The following is a 15,920-nucleotide window of genomic DNA, read 5'->3' as shown; positions in this document are numbered from 1 at the left end:
TAAGCAAACTCAAAGCTGGCATGGGTTGAGTCTCTCTCTCTGTCTCTGTCTCTCTCACTGTGTCTCTCTCTCTGTCCATCTCCAGATACCAGTACCCAACCATGGAGGAACTGGCGGAGATGCTGCCCTCCGTGCTGACTCAGCTCAAGTGAGTGCATGCATGTTGCACCCCCACCCCGCTGTCAAATCGATCAATGATCAATCAGTGGCAATCTGCATATATTACACACTGACTGTTCATTTCCGTCCCTGTAATAACTGGCTTTGTTGTGCTCCCCGCAGGGTGAAGACTGTGATTGCCATCGGTGTTGGAGCAGGAGCTTACATCCTCTCCCGGTTTGGGGTATGTCCACATCTACCCACTACCACTGATTCCCCCAACCTCTCCACCTCCATATGCCCTGCTGTCCATCTTCTCCGTCTCCGTTATACTAAAACCTTTTCACAAATACAGCTGAAAATAATGACATTAATTTCTGGGTCCATTCCATGCAGGTGTCATTACCTTCAGCTGTGCTTACCCATCAGTTACATGCATGGGCTGTGAAATGGGTCCATAACCACAGCTTCTCTAGGCTTTTGGGTCGTTTAGCCCAGGGGTCGGCAACCTTTTTGTCATGAAGTGCCATGTTTTCATTTTCTTGATAATCAGTGTGCTGTATCAACAAAGTTTAATTATGCCACCACATAAAAAATGTAATATTTCCATCTGATTTTGATTGTCCATAGGCGGTACATAACCTTTTTATGTGGCATATTTTCTTTCACACAGACTCAGAGCCCAGAGTTTGAGTGAATGTAGAATTATGTGCAGGGTGTAATTTATATATAGATGTGAGGGGACTTTATTTCACAGATTTTTTTTGAATACTTCTTAATATTAAAATAAAATCTCTCTCACACACTTATGCCAGTGTGCCAGTGACCACCCTCCCCTGTGCCAATGTTGGCACCCGTGCCTAAGGTTGCCTACCCCTGGAACTTTAGCCCACATGGAGCTGATACCTAGCCTTTAACATTTCAGAACTACCCCCAGATGATTCTCAATTTCATTCTCGGTTTCATTTATTTGAAGCAGAGAATTTTAATGTTACTGTACTCCATGCAGAATAGCTAGTAGGCGTGATGTCTGTACAATAGCGCAGAAAGAAGAGAAAGCGAGAAAGCAGGGTCAAGGAAGAGCACTGAAAAATGAACAGCAAAAAAGAGAGGATTGGGGCTATGGTCTATCTTGTAGGTGGGTTTAGTAGTCAGTATGGCTGAGCTGACATGGTCCTTGAAGGGTCCGGTCTTCTTCAGAATTTAATGAAGAAAGCCATCGTAGTTTGGTGTGTCCAGCCTGTAGGCTGCTATTAACCCAATGGACGGCGTGCTGCGGGTTCGACTCCCGATCCCGACGGCCTTTGCCGTGTGTCCTCTCCCCCATCTCTCTCCCCATTTCCTGTCGGTATACTTTTACCTATCAATAAAGCCACAAAGATATCTTAAAAAAAACAAAACAAAGTATAAATCTAGTATAAAGAGTAAAGACAAGAAGGTACAAGCTATCTTATCATCCCAGTCCATTGAATACTGGATTAGTAAAGACATGTGAACTACCAATTGTTGCAGAGTAACCTCATTTAACCCATTCTGTGCGGGAACCTCTTTTGGGGTTTTAAGCATTATATTATACTTTAGCTATTGAAAAAAAATCTATTTTTGAAAAATCATGAAAATGTGGCACAAATCTTTGAATATATATTCTTTCAGAGTGAGCATTTTAACTCAAATATTTGTCCCTGGAACAACATATTTTCAGATGGGGGGTCGGCGGCCAATTACATATATTTTTGGGGGTCCTTGACATGAAAATGTTTGAGAACAACTAACATAGAAACATAGGGTTTTCCAGAAAACTGTCAGGATTATAGAAGACATTTGTAGAATCGTCCTCGGGTCTAAATGGTTTAAAACCACAACTGACCTTTTTCTTTTCTTCACAGCTGAACCATCCCGACATGGTAGAAGGCCTTGTCCTGATCGATGTAGACCCCTGTGCAGAGGGTTGGATTGACTGGGCCGCCTCCAAGGTTAGTACAATGTTAATTTTCGGACGCATACGGATCCTAGTCTTTCCATTCATACTCTTGTTGAAGTTAAATTTACAGATGAGTTTCATTGAGTGACGTAATGTATGCTGGATGTCTAGTCTACCATACTCGTGCATCTTTATACTCCCCCATGCTTAACAAATTCACAATGCCAGCTCCTTTAATTGCATTCTTTTTTCCTATATACAGCTTTAGTCCCCACACGTCTCATATTTGACATTGAAAGGAGAAATTAGGTCATATGTGCCTCAAATATGATGTAAATTTGTGGCAACACAAACATTAAATGCCATTGACAATGAAGGGGAAATTTACGTCATATGTAGACGAGCAAATCGGCTAACCAAACACATAAATTCAGTTGTTCATGAGATGATGTATGATGATGATAAGAGCGCCCCTCACTTCACACGGGTGTGATTTTGTCTTTGCATATGGACAGCTGACGGGATGGACTAGTAACCTGGTGGACATTGTGATGGCTCACCACTTCAGCACTGTGAGTTTTTACAACAATACTCCTGCCAGTGTCTTCCCCTTATGTGAATTGTTACAGTCATGGTGACTGTAACATCTTGATATTCCTGCATATATTTTTCTTGTCTTTACTCTTTACTTGCGCAAGCAGAGTGCGCAAGTACTGTGGTCGGCTGGATCAAAAGTGGTATGCATGGTATGCGTGGTTATAATTGGCTGTTGATGGTGACGTAATTAAGATATGTTTCAATGTTGGGTGGGTAAAAGGTAACTTATGTATGTCGGTAAGAATGGTGGTCCCTTATTGGCTGTTGACGGTGACGTAACTAAGGTATGCTTAAAGGTAGGTATACGGTATATATTTTATAGAGGGGCTGTTCGTAGAGGTCAGCAGTACTTGCGCACTCTGCTTGCGCACAAGTAGGCCATGTATGGCCTACTTGTGTGCAACGTGCAAGTTGGCACCTCGACAGAGTGCATTTCTAGTTATCTTAGAAATATAGAGACCCTGTTATTTCTGTCCACTGGGGGATGGAGATTAGCATAGATTGTAGGATGACTCATTATGTGGTTAATAGTTGTCAGTGAGATGCCATCAAAATCTTTCTTGTTTACTCAAATGCTACTTTTATTTTGTTTATTTTATTTTACTAGTCTCATTGGATTTTTAAATATGTCTGTATTCCACCTATAAAGGTTTAATGGCAAGCTATTTTCACACAAATTAAGTTGTATTCTACTCTACACTACTCAGGAGGAGCTGACGGACAACCAGGAACTGGTCCAGACCTACCGTCTGCACATCTCCCAGGACATCAACCAGGACAATATGGCCCTATTCTGTGGCTCCTACCAATAGTAAATAAATACAGTAACATATAACATTTTCTTTTTTATTATTTTTGAGGGGCGCTAGCCCCTCCTATGTCCATCTTTGAGGGCTTGTGTAAACAGAAACATTGAAGACAAAAGTGAGGACGCAAATTGTGATTGGCCGGAATGAGGTGATGATGATAGATTTTTTTAATGCCCAGTTTATAGTGAACACAAACACAATGATTTGATTAACTGATCACCCCATAGCAATGATTTGATTGGCTGAGCAAAGAACATATTGAGGATAGAAAGTGAGGGCAGAAAAGATGGCAAAAGTGATTGGCTGGAATGACATTTGTGATGATTTGACTGGCTGAGCACAGAATGTGTGATTTGAGGGGTGCTAGCCCCCCTATATTCAGCTATTGGTGTAGATTTTCATCTTACACAAACATTAAATTCCCTTTGACAATGAATGGAGAATTTTACGTCATGATGATGTACGATGATAAGAGCGCCCCTCACTTCACACAGGTGTGATTTTTGTTCATCCTTTTGAATAGCAGATCAGTATTTTACCATTTTTGGTGTGTTCTTGACCCTTGGAAAAATAGTATTTTATTAATCGACTTAGAAATTCCTGCATTGTCGGCACATTAAGTGCTGACAAAAACATTGCACCAAAAATAAAAATCCCTACTCTAGGACATACTAAAATTTTGCACAATACATCAGGACTTTGGCCAGTGGAGCCCAAAAGACACATGGATCACCTTACAGCACATAGTAGCCATTCAATGTGCTGAGTCCATCTCGGCCAAGCTGCCGCAGCACACAACCAAAATTCTCACATGTCTGCCCCTTCTCTGCTCCTCCATTGGCTCCCGGTTACTGCCGCACACAGTACAAAACACTGATGTTGGCCTACAAAGCAACCAAAGGTATGCCACCCCCATACCTTCAAAGTTAGATCCAACCCCCCCTTCCACTACTCTTCTCCCTTCTGGCTCCCAAACTATGGAATGAACTCCCCATTGCAATCAGAACTGCAGACTCACTCCCAATCTTCTGCCGCAGCCTGAAAACTCATCTTTTCAGACTCCACCTTAACCCGTAGCACTTGCTGTAGCACTGGCCTTTGCCTCGACGACCTACAGTAGCAGGCGTATGCAAGGCTAAAATAGCATATTAAGTAGACATAGCATTCTATAGTGTATACTTAATAGTTTCATTGTACAGATATTCTACTGTTAGACGGATGTTAGGTTCTTAGTCTACTTATTATCCTAGATGACTATTTCTATGCATTTGATTATTAATAATAATAATCTAATCTAATAATAATCTATAATAATAATAATCTATGCATTTGATGCATAATAATAATAATCTATGCATTTGATGCATAATAATAATCTAACCAATAATAATAATAATAATCTAACTAATAATAATAATACAAATAACTGGGATTTATATAGCGCTTTTATAAGTACTCAAAGACGCTTTACATGTGTGGGGGCTGGGGAAGAGGGCAAAATAATAATTAGAAAAATGTAAAGAAGTAAGAAGAATTTAAAATAAATAAAACGCTAAAAGTTGAAATCAAGGTCTACTCTATTCTGAACAGGTGTATGTGTGTGTTACCTTGTGTTCTTGCTTACTGTAAATCACTCTGGATTAAGAATGTCTGCTAAATGCCTTAATTGTAAATTGTAAACTAACGACGTGTCTTCTGTTTACTAGCCGTCATGACCTGGAAATTGAGAGGCCAATTGTAGGTCTGAATGAGGATACCGTCAACACACTAACGTAGGTTTTGGTATGTCTGATGGCAATAATTAATCCGTTTCACTTGTGAGTCTATAGTAATTTCTGTCCCTGTTCTCTTCTTACCCAGATGCCCTTCCCTGCTTGTGGTTGGGGACACATCACCTGCGGTGGAGGCTGTGGTGAGTTGAATGGCATAAACTCCCCAAAACTTTTAAAGCTTAACACATAGTGTGCCCACACAACACTTTCAAAATGGTAACCCAGGGTGCCAACTTTTTACGTTCTTTTTTTTTTACATATTTTTTTTTTATAAAAAAAAAAAGGGCACTACATAGCGGGATTTCCCAGAACGTCTGTGGACGTCTTGTGCACACAAATGGTTAAGCTTGGTATTAACCACACCCTTACATTCCTGTTTTGAGCATTATCATTATAGGTGAAATCTTTTTAAATAATAGAGAAAATAACTGCTTGCCTAGCGTGTTTCTGTATTTCTGTTTTCGCTTCTTGTAATTCAGATGTATGGCCTTGTTTCAGGTGGAGTGCAATTCCAGATTAAATCCGACCAAAACCACATTGCTAAAGGTAAACATTATTGATGCAACCTTCAATTTTCTGGATATGAAGCACTTACAAAGTCTAACAAATTGTTCTGTCTTTCTAAGATGGCTGACTGTGGAGGCATGCCCCAGGTTGTGCAGGTGGGTTTTCTTTTTTTAAAGAAAAAGACCAACATAAATTAGGATTATGTTTCTGAATTAATTCTAAATCGGGGCTTCTATGTTGTTGTCTTTCACAGCCTGGCAAACTGGCTGAGGCCTTCAAGTACTTTGTTCAGGGCATGGGATACAGTAAGTCCACAAATCTTTCATTTCTTTCAGTGCAGTTTTGTCGTAATTTATGTCCTGTGTTGTATGTTATTCAGGTTTAGTATCATCCTGTTCTGTACTGTCAAATAATGTTTACAAGTTCACAGCCATGTTTGTGGTCAGAGCCTGTCCTTAGGTGAATTTCCTGTTGACGTGAGTGCAATGAAGAATTAGTTGTTTTCGTGTGGTGTTCAAATTTGGGCTGTGGATCGTGGCCAACAATGCTTGAAAAGACCCAGCTTTTGTCACCCCGGACACGGAGAGGCAGCCTTTGCGCCTCTGTGGGTGTTAACACCATTTCCTTTCTGCCCTTTGCAGCGTGTCGCACCCGCAATCCTCAGTAGGTGAGGTGCTTCTAGCATGTCTGAAATGAAGGTGGCATCACAGATGTGTGCTGAACAGCAATATACTTCCTGTTCAGTTCTGAGTGGGAGTGAAAAACGCTCACTTTTTTCTGCCTGTGTTTTTCTTTCCTATTTTCTATTTGTTTAATGATGTCCTCCAGAAACGGTGCATACCTCCGGGTTTTACCTTCCCACAAAAACATTATTATTATTTTTAATAATACATTTTCAATGCACAAGCCAGAGGCTGGTCCATGGATGGATCAATTCATGAATATGTAGATTTGCTTTTGCGCTGGCTTTATACACTAGGACGTGATGCCTGTGTACCCTCCCACCCACCCCCAACCCTTCACAGTGGGAGGGCAGCCTTGGGTGGTAAATAATGTAGTATCCCATGGATCAGTGTTGCTATAAAGGCCAACAAGCCCCCTGACCCCACCCTGCCTCCCCTGTTGAGGAAATGGCATTGCAGGATTAGTACAAATTAAGAGTCTTTTTCACGCAGACAAAGTGGTGAAAAATAAATGGAACACCTCAGCGTGTTTCTGAAAGCTTCCTCCGTTAACACATTGCCAACAGTGTGAAATATTGTCAACAGTGTGAAATAAAAAAGGCAAGTTACACAAGTATCAGAGATGAGTCGATGCATACTTTGATCCCTTATCTATTGTGTAACAAAAAGCCATTTGAACATACTGCTGGCCACAGTGTTACAGTGCATTTGAACATACTGCTGGCCACAGTGTTCCAGTGCATTGACTGCAGTTTAGACCTTCTTGTTCTAATAAGGCACTGTGACGAGCACACTACCCCATTAACCTTCTGTTTGGATCAGGCACAAACCAAAGTGGTAAATGGCAACACAAAAAGCTACCTTTTCAACATTTCTTCCTTTCTCCCTCTTTTCTTCCTTTCTTTAACTAACACTTACAGTTCCCTACGTTCTCCTCAGTCACCTGAGCAACGAATCAGGTACCAAGTTCTTGAGCTCAGCTGCCAGGCTCTGACCCAATGCCAACTTCTACTTTAGCCCACCTCTGCCCTACAAAAGATGAATGTCAATGTATGCATAGGTCCAGAGAAGAGAGTTTAGCATTGGATTGTGGTGGATATTGTTTCTAAACTGTCCACGAATAAATCTTGCGCATACTTTGACTCACATTCATCTCCCTGTAGGCATTTAATTTACGTCCCCTAGCATGGATTCAGTTCTATTCTGTCCTATTTTGTTGCATGAGGTGCTGGTGCTGCTTCCTTTCAGTTGAGTGGAATTGCCAATGCTGTATTCTAGTGTTGTGTTGCCTCAGTCAAGACTGAATTGTATCGTTCGTTCACACGTGCAATATATTTTGTTTTGCACATGTAATTTGTTTTCATTTTGAAAATGACAATTGCTCAGAATTGTCTGCATGGTGAATATTGACGGTATCGTTATTATTTTTATTTTTTATCATTTTTTTTTTTTTTTCAGTCATGTTACTGGGAATGTGATTCTAAACCAGCTGAGTCATATCATTGCACTCCCCTGCACTGCAATGAGCCTCTGTGCTGGATGACTGGAACGCTAATTGTGTGTGTCTGTGTGTCCGTGTGTCTGTGTGTCCGTGTGTCTGTGCCCCAGTGGCGTCAGTAGGAATGACTCGTCTGGCTCGCTCTCGTACCGCCTCGTCCTCCAGCATCACTTCCATGGACAGCAGTCGCAGCCGCAGCAACCTTAACAGCCTGCTGGAGGCCGGCGGCACTGGGGGTCTGGACAGTCAGGCTATACCCCAGACCATGGAGGTGTCCTGCTAAAATCACACCCCTCCAGCCTCTTGCTACCACCCTTTCCTGTTCTCCACCTTCCTTCAGTAACTTATACGTCTCCTATCTGTCTCTCTTCTCACTCTCCTAACCTGCTCCTAAGCTCTTCAATGCCAGGAGGATCTGTAACGACTTGTGTGATAGACCTGAAGATATAATAAATATAATAAAATGCATATTATTGAATATTCTTTTGAATAATACACTGTCTGATAGACATTCCGAATGGGGATATAAAGAAGAATTATATTTAAACAAAAAGATGTGTTAAATATTTAAATGGTGTGAAGGTACGAACAACTTTCATTCTCCACTATTTTCACTCTGTGTAAGCATGTCTTGTGCAGTCACATTTGGAGGCATCAGTTTAGTTATATTGTCTCCATTTTTGCTCCATTAATAGTGTTCCTTGTATTTATTTTTCTGCCATGTGTCTTTACATTGACTGACTGTTCATTCCAGCCAGAAGAGTGTCTCATATACGGTGTTCTGTTGTCTGAATAAAATATAGAAATTTTATTTAATCACTTTTAGCCGGTCATTCATGCATTCGACTCTAACACACAACCTCCATCAATTGTGACTTACTGTAGTGTAGTTGTTTTTATGCTGAAACATTTCTTGCTGCGTTATCTTGCTGATTCATCACGCACGCACGCACGCACTCGCTCGCACGCACGCACGCACACACACACTGGTGGAGTGATTCCTGCAGAAATAGGGTTCCACAGTATCTTTGTTTTTTTTATCTTTTCTGTCTGCAATTGGTCAGGGAGAGTGATCTTATTAATTGTTGACTATACTACATACTAGCTGAAGTAGAACAAGACCTGATTTTAAAAATAAACCTTGAAGAAAGCTGCTTTTTACACGTGTAAATACAAGAGGACAGTGATAATATGGAGTGGTTAATATGTAGCTTCAGTCAGTTCTCACTACATTAACTTGTTTTGGATTTCTTTTTTTAAACTGATTTTGTTTTCTGTTTTCAATTGATGTTTTTGTTCAGTTGACCTATAATCCTACATTTAACCTCCAGTGGATTCAGATGTGAAAATAACATGTTCAGTCCCTTCACTGAGAGGCCCAGTGGTGCTTCTCACTGTTAAAGTCATTTATACTACTACTGAATAAAGCTAGAAGATGAAAAAGGAGTGTGTAATCAATCTACAACCTGTATTTCTGTGTTTGCAAAATCAATTTCCCCTCCAGGGGATTAATGTCAATCGGGCCTCATTCACACGTACCAAACACCAACCAAACACCAATCAAGCAAATGTTTGGTCGTTTTTTTGGGCCACCACAATGCTTTTCCAATGGGAGTCACATGGTTTGATCAAACATTTGTGTTTGATTGCTGGTGGTGTTCTGCCCCTCCCCCCTCATCAAACAAATGTTTGATCAAACCATGTGACTCCCATTGGAAAAGCATTGTGGCCCAAAAAAAAATTACCAAACATTTGCTTGATTGGTGTTTGGTACGTGTGAATGAGGCCTCAGAATGCTCTCACTCCAACATTCATTATAAAATCAAGTAATTAAGGTTGCACAAAATCGGTGCACTGTGCTACTTCTGCAAGGGGGAAGCTGAAATGACTGTGGTCAGTTTCCAACCGCAGTTGTGGTTTCTTCTTTGTATCTCAATCTTTTAAATGTTCTTTTCACAGTTGGGGCCATCTATATTTAGCTAGCTTAATCAAAAAAAGAAACTAGAATTGTAGACTGCAGTTAAGATAAAATGTCATTTCTCATGGGTTCACATCTGATTCTTGCCATCTATAGCTAGTTTAATATAAATAAATAAACCAGAATGGCCAGCCCTTCTGCATCTCTGATAAAAGGTTCTGAGATTCCTTTTCCATTTGAACGGTGATCAGAATCTCCTGGGTGTTGAATCTGATTGTCAGTAAGAAGTGTTCCATCTCCAGGTTTCTGCTGATTGCCACATGGTTTACCCACTCATTTAGGTGGTTGACGTGTCAATCTCCAGAAATAGCTGAAACACTCTTGTTTACTGGCAGTTAATGTTCTTATAGTGACTTGACAAATCTGGTTATAGTAAAGATAAAATCAATTTTGTCTTGTTAAAATTACCGTAGGTAGGCCTACAATATCCCTTTCTGTGAATGCAGCATACTACCATCATCAATGGGCTATATGGGAGATTGACGTTTTTTATCAAATTATTTGATTACATACAGTAGTGCAGGGGTTCTCAACCCGTGGGTCGCAACCCCTCGGGGGGGTCGCCAAATTATTTTAGGGGGTCCCCAAATTATTTTCAAAAAATATATATATATATTTTTTCTTTTAATTTTTTTTTCACGATTTTTCAAAAATAGCAGACCTACAAGCTCGTAGCGCGCCACGAGCTTGTAGATCTGCTATTTTTAAATAGCTAAATTATAACAATGCTTAAAACACCAAAAGGGGTTCCCGCCCAAAATGGTTTAAGGTTATTGTAGCAGTCAATTTATATTGAGGGTCGGGAGGGTGCGGGGCGGGGGTCCCGAGACGTTGCCAAAGCATTTTCGGGGGTCCCCGGCCAAAAACGTTGAGAACCCCTGCAGTAGTGGACTACCCGAAGCAGGAAATTAATCATATAGATCTCTCATTTTTGGGATTATGGAACCTTGTAGTTATCCCAGCGTTCACAAATTGACTAAACTTAAAACATGACATGAGGGTACAGTGGGCCCCTGGTAATTTTAGTTTTGGGACTTTTCCAGATTTTATTTGATAGTCCTTTATTTTATTTAGAGTAGCCAATTATTTTTGTATCCCTTTTTTCTGAGTGGCAAGCCCATATACACCCAACCAGAAAAGCAGTGGTGTAAAGTAACTAAGTACATTTACTTAAGTACTGTACCCAAGTACCATTTTGAGGTATTTGTAGTTTGATTGAAGTATTTATTAACAGCAGAAATACAGTAAAGTACAACTCCATACAAAAACTGTTAACTGTGAGTGGACGACACCATAAACCACTTGTTTATATTAGGGCCCACCATTTTCAATTCATCAAACATTTAGAGACGTATGAATTGAATATACACTTGTATATAGCCAAAAACAGGAAATCATCATAGAGGAGGTAAAAAGGGGAAAAAAACATGTACAGTGAGGGGAAAAGGGATGGGTGGGGGATTCAGATTTTACGGGGGCCAGTTTCGAATTGCAGCCGTCCGTAGGTGCCCTTTTGCATGTCTTAATGACTGTTGGTAGGGCGTTCCACATTTTGGTGGCATAGGAGCGAAATTAATTTAGTCCCTTGTTTGTGCCGAATCTGGGTTGCACATGGTTTGTTGAACTCCCTCTGGTGTTGTGGGTGTGGACTTCGTTGACATTAAGGAAGTATTTAGGCAGGTACATGGGTATCTTGGTGGTGTATCTAATCTTGTGGACCAGACCCATTGCAAGATGCTGTACTATGTTGTCAACCCTAAGCCATTCCAGCCTGTCAAAGTGGGCAGGGGTGAGGTGGGTTCGGGGAGTGAGGCCAAGTAGTAGCCTGACCAGGTTGTTTTGGGAAGTCTGGAGCCTTAAAGGGCCTTTGAGGTGCTGTGGTACCAAGGTGCATGCATATAGTCGAAGAAACCTTGTACGCCCACTCCCACTCCTAATTACTGGTGGTACTTACTAACCACCAGTAAAGTTAGATTTACCACTAGTTAAGTTACGTTAGTAGGACATCACAAATCATATGTGTATGCTAGCACACGTCAGTTCCTGTTGATTTACTGTACGTATGTTTGCAGTTATGTGGTTAACCATAGTGTGACATGACATCATACTTATATATTGCATTGCACACTCAAAAGCCCTGCACACAGCAACGGCATAGCTTAACTGATGTCAGTGATTGAATGCAACGAACATAGCCAACTGTCTTATTTCAGACAGAGATGACCAACAGCGTCAAAAAAATGTAATAGCCTAATCTTTATGGAAATGTTTTATGCTGCCTTGTCATTTACCAGCTTCACTCTCTTAACACACGCATCTATGAGTCACATGACAAGGTCTTTAAAGGAAGGAAGGAAGAACCCACCAGCCTCCAGGAACGCAGCAAGTTCTGATTCAACAGCCTGCCTGAAAGGGAATGTGAGCTCATACCAGAGTTATACATAAGGCGCATACACATCTGAGCACAATATATATGCAAAGTCTATTGGAAGACAAGTTTTTGTTATAAGACTTTTTTCTGCAAGGGATCTGACAAATTACTTTTGGAGAACATCATTCATCATATTTTTAAATACAGGTGAGCGTCCACTTTTATCACTTTAGTCAATGCCACAGTAGGCTAATATACACAGTGTGTGTGTGTGTGTGTGTGTGTGTGTGTGTGTGTGTGTGTGTGTGTGTGTGTGTGTGTGTGTGTGTGTGCGTGTGTGCGTGTGTGACTGTCTGTTACCTCCATCACCTTAACAGAGGTTAATTTAAATCTAAAGTCACACTGAGTCACAGACATTTTAAATATTGAGTCAACTGGCTAAATGCAGTTCAGTGTTTTATTCTGGCTTGGCTTGTCATATAATTTGGTTTTTAGCATTTCATTTTATTGTGAAAACTAATGTGCTGCCATTTTGCTTGTAAAGACCACTCAGAGTGGAATGGACTGAATTGTGCTCTGAACTGATCACTTGAACTCTCTGCACTTTATTTTATTCACTATTCTTTGCACTGTCTTGTCCTGTTTTGCACTTGTCCTAATGTTGTAACTGCACTCTGCTGTCCACCAAACCAAATTCCTAACATGTTTACATGTCATGGCAATAAAGTCTTCTGATTCTGATTTAAATAATTAGCCATTATTGAGATTTTTTTATGTTCAAATGTGCAAAAAGTCACAATAGTTTGTCTATTTCCTGAAGTGTGAAATCAAATGGAAATATAACACAGGATGTCAATGGCTGTTGTTGTGGTTAAAAAAGTACACCACGCCTAGCTGTTATAGTAATGACTCTAAAGACATAGCCATGCTATAAGTACTCTTCTGATAATTGAATTATGAATATGACCATTAAGTAGAGCCATCTAACCCAACAGAGCTACAGAAACAGAAAGAAGATCATGGGGAACTGCCTCATCAAACGCAGATCTAACATGCCAACCCAGGAGAATCCATTTTCAGAATCCATCATACCAGGTACGGCCCTTCCTCCAAATTATGCACAATTCCACAGGATATCAGCATTAAACTCAATTCAACAGTTGTGTGATGGCGTCACATGCCAACAATTGTTGACCTACAAGCTCACAACATGTTTTGGATGCAAAGTGCTGTGAGCTTGTAGGAGGGCTATTTTCGGTGTGCATAAATTAGGCTTTAGTTATTTCAAAAAATATTACATTTATTTAAACTTATTTTGGTTTCTGCTCATTTGAAATTAACCCAATATATTACACATCTTGCCTTTGCAGACTGCCAGATAAACATGGTTGTATCCCTGCATGACTACCCTGCTTATGGCCTTGGAGAATTCACCATGCGTATCGGGGAAAGGCTCACCATTGTATCAAAGTATGCAATTTAAGTGACTGACAATTTCAAGTAAATCCTAGCTTCACTCTCTTAACAAGTAGGTTTGACTGACTGCTTATTTACTTATGCTTACTTATATTGACAGTGATGGAGATTTCATGATGGTGAAATCCACAACCTCAGGCAAAGAGAGCTACATTCCTACTGCCTACACGGCCAAAGTGACAAACAAGTAAGTCACATCCAGATGATCAACTATAAATAAATGTTATTTTTTCGAGGCACATGGGCCAATTACAATAAGTGAAACTAGAAATGGGGACGGCCCTGGGTTTTGAGGAGTTTATGCAGGCAAACATCACAGACAGAGGGGTGGAAGGACCTTTATTCTCTTAGGTTAATCAGCTTTTAGGTTCTGTTGTTGTCATAGATTCTCTCTGATGTAGTTCCAGTGGAGTTTCCTAACTTAACAACAAAATAATATAATATTTAAAGGAATATTTTGTTGGTATGACACATACCTTGTCCATGTGGCCTAAATGTCTAAAATCTTCTGTTCATGTTCAGGTGGATGTTCACAGGTATCAGCAGGAACAAAGCAGAACAGCTGCTTATGCTACCAAATAACAAAACAGGGGCTTTCATTGTCAGAGATTCACAGTCCAAAAGAGGTCAGTATCTTGCTTTGGAGAGTTTAATTCTACCAAAATGTTTAACTTTGGTCATACCAACTATAAAAATGGGACCCAATGCCTCCCTGCTTGGCACTCAGCATCAAGGGTTGGATTGGGGGTAAATCCCTGCGACATACTAGCGTCATGTCCAGGGCGTGTACTTGTACATCAAGCTGCCTCACGCTACAGAAACAGGAGATAGGCTCCTGCCCTATGGGCCTCATGGCTCGGCAAGGCTTACTTACAGACAGCTCAGCTGGCGTAGTGGTCCGAGCACCTAGGTAGCCAATGTAGCCTGACAGCGCATTGCATGTTTGAGCCCCAGCCTGATGGCCTTTGCTGTTTGTATTTCATATTTAAGTGCTTCAAAATCTGCTGGTTATTATATGGTCTTTGTACTTGTTTTGATCCTAGGCTGTTACTCACTTTCTGTTCTGAAGAGAGCTGGCTCGTCGTATCTGGACTCAGTGCAGCACTACTGCATCCGTCGACTCCAAAATGGCTGGTTATATATATCCCCCCGCATCACCTTTCCCTCTCTGCATCACCTAGTGCAACACTATTCTGGTGGGTAATGAAGACATTTTGTTGTTTATCATGATGATGATGATGATGATGATGATGATTTATACCTAAAAAAGGATATTCCAGAATAAATATGTGATTTGGTTTCAAAAACATTGATCTGTTGTATCCATTATAGAGTTTGGAGATGGCCTGTGTTGTATGCTGAAGGTGCCTTGCTTCATCCAGGGTTCAAACAACACTACAAATAATGCCATGACATTGCCCATGACTATCAGGATGCCTACCTTGAACTGGAAGGACACAAGCAGGTGCTTACCATTCTGTCTGTTTACTGAGAGAATCTATTACTGACTGCCGCAAGATGTCGCTGTAGTACTACTTATGATGATGGGTTAATGTGGCTCTTGGGCAAGGGAGAACCTGTGTGTATAGGCCTTATGAGACACTTCTTGAACATTTAACAGGTCTCAAATTAGGCTAATACTGCAATTTATTAATTTCTTGTGCCTCTCTCTCACCCTATAGGTCGATGATCTTTAGGAAGAAAACAGATGCGGAGATCTCTTTAGTGAGCGAAGGATTGAGGGAGACCATTACTTCATATCTCTACATGAGAGGAGAAAACAATGAACAATACGGCTCTCAAAGTTGGGACACTTGGTAGAGAAAAAACACTGGATAACAGATGATAGATAACGAGTAATGGGCTGGCATGCCTATGGTCAGCTGCTGCTTGGTCAAGAAAGACAAAAGAGATGGCAAAAAGGAAGAAGTTATATGTTCTGAATCTGAACGCCTTAATGGCAACATGGAACATCTGGAGTTGTAATATTCAGTATAAATCTATATGACGAGCCTGGTTTTATGGACTGGCGGTTTGAGATACAATTTTAGTGGTAGTCATAATTTAGGCTAATGGAAAAACTTCCCCATATTTGTTTTCACTTTAAATAACTGCTGACTTTACGGCTGGGTGTGGCACTTAATACTGTACCACTAATTTGTGTCTCTCATCGTCTTCTGAAGAGGTTAGGCAACTGTAATGCAAAGGG

The 15,920-nt window shown here is 40.6% G+C and overlaps 2 protein-coding genes across 3 annotated transcripts in view; both read left to right on the top strand.

Moving 5' to 3' along the window:
* Positions 1–9,332, top strand: part of ndrg3a (ndrg family member 3a) — a 58,566-nt gene extending 49,234 nt beyond the window's left edge. The window contains exons 6-17 of one of the 2 annotated variants that reach the window (XM_079511024.1): positions 86–148; positions 283–343; positions 1,986–2,072; positions 2,536–2,592; positions 3,325–3,428; positions 5,133–5,198; positions 5,287–5,338; positions 5,697–5,744; positions 5,825–5,860; positions 5,959–6,010; positions 7,309–7,347; positions 7,997–9,332. In XM_079511024.1, coding sequence (XP_079367150.1) covers positions 86–148; positions 283–343; positions 1,986–2,072; positions 2,536–2,592; positions 3,325–3,428; positions 5,133–5,198; positions 5,287–5,338; positions 5,697–5,744; positions 5,825–5,860; positions 5,959–6,010; positions 7,309–7,347; positions 7,997–8,169 — 838 coding nt within the window. In that variant the 3' untranslated portion in view covers positions 8,170–9,332. The remainder of the gene's footprint in view (positions 1–85; positions 149–282; positions 344–1,985; positions 2,073–2,535; positions 2,593–3,324; positions 3,429–5,132; positions 5,199–5,286; positions 5,339–5,696; positions 5,745–5,824; positions 5,861–5,958; positions 6,011–7,308; positions 7,348–7,996) is intronic. The other variant, XM_079511025.1, reaches the window with a different exon arrangement.
* Positions 9,333–12,362: 3,030 nt separating this feature from the next.
* On the top strand, positions 12,363–15,896 carry sla2a (Src like adaptor 2a). The gene is made up of 8 exons (XM_079511033.1): positions 12,363–12,442; positions 13,231–13,330; positions 13,606–13,705; positions 13,812–13,898; positions 14,234–14,337; positions 14,755–14,907; positions 15,044–15,176; positions 15,394–15,896. Exons 2-8 carry the CDS (start codon positions 13,255–13,257, stop codon positions 15,530–15,532), a joined length of 792 nt encoding a protein of 263 aa, XP_079367159.1. The 5' UTR covers positions 12,363–12,442; positions 13,231–13,254; the 3' UTR covers positions 15,533–15,896.
* The last annotated feature ends 24 nt before the right edge of the window (positions 15,897–15,920 follow it).

The sequence above is a fragment of the Electrona antarctica genome (assembly GCF_951216825.1).
Source record: "Electrona antarctica genome assembly, chromosome: 9".
NCBI lineage: Eukaryota > Metazoa > Chordata > Actinopteri > Myctophiformes > Myctophidae > Electrona > Electrona antarctica.
This window is presented reverse-complemented; position numbering and strand designations above follow the sequence as displayed.

Coding starts and splice junctions, on each gene's coding strand:
- sla2a (XM_079511033.1), top strand. CDS start 13,255: ATGGGGAACTGCCTCATCAAACGCAGATCTAACATGCCAACCCAGGAG. Junction 13,331..13,605: donor TTCAGAATCCATCATACCAG/GTACGGCCCTTC, acceptor TTGCCTTTGCAG/ACTGCCAGATAAACATGGTT. Junction 14,338..14,754: donor AGATTCACAGTCCAAAAGAG/GTCAGTATCTTG, acceptor TTTTGATCCTAG/GCTGTTACTCACTTTCTGTT.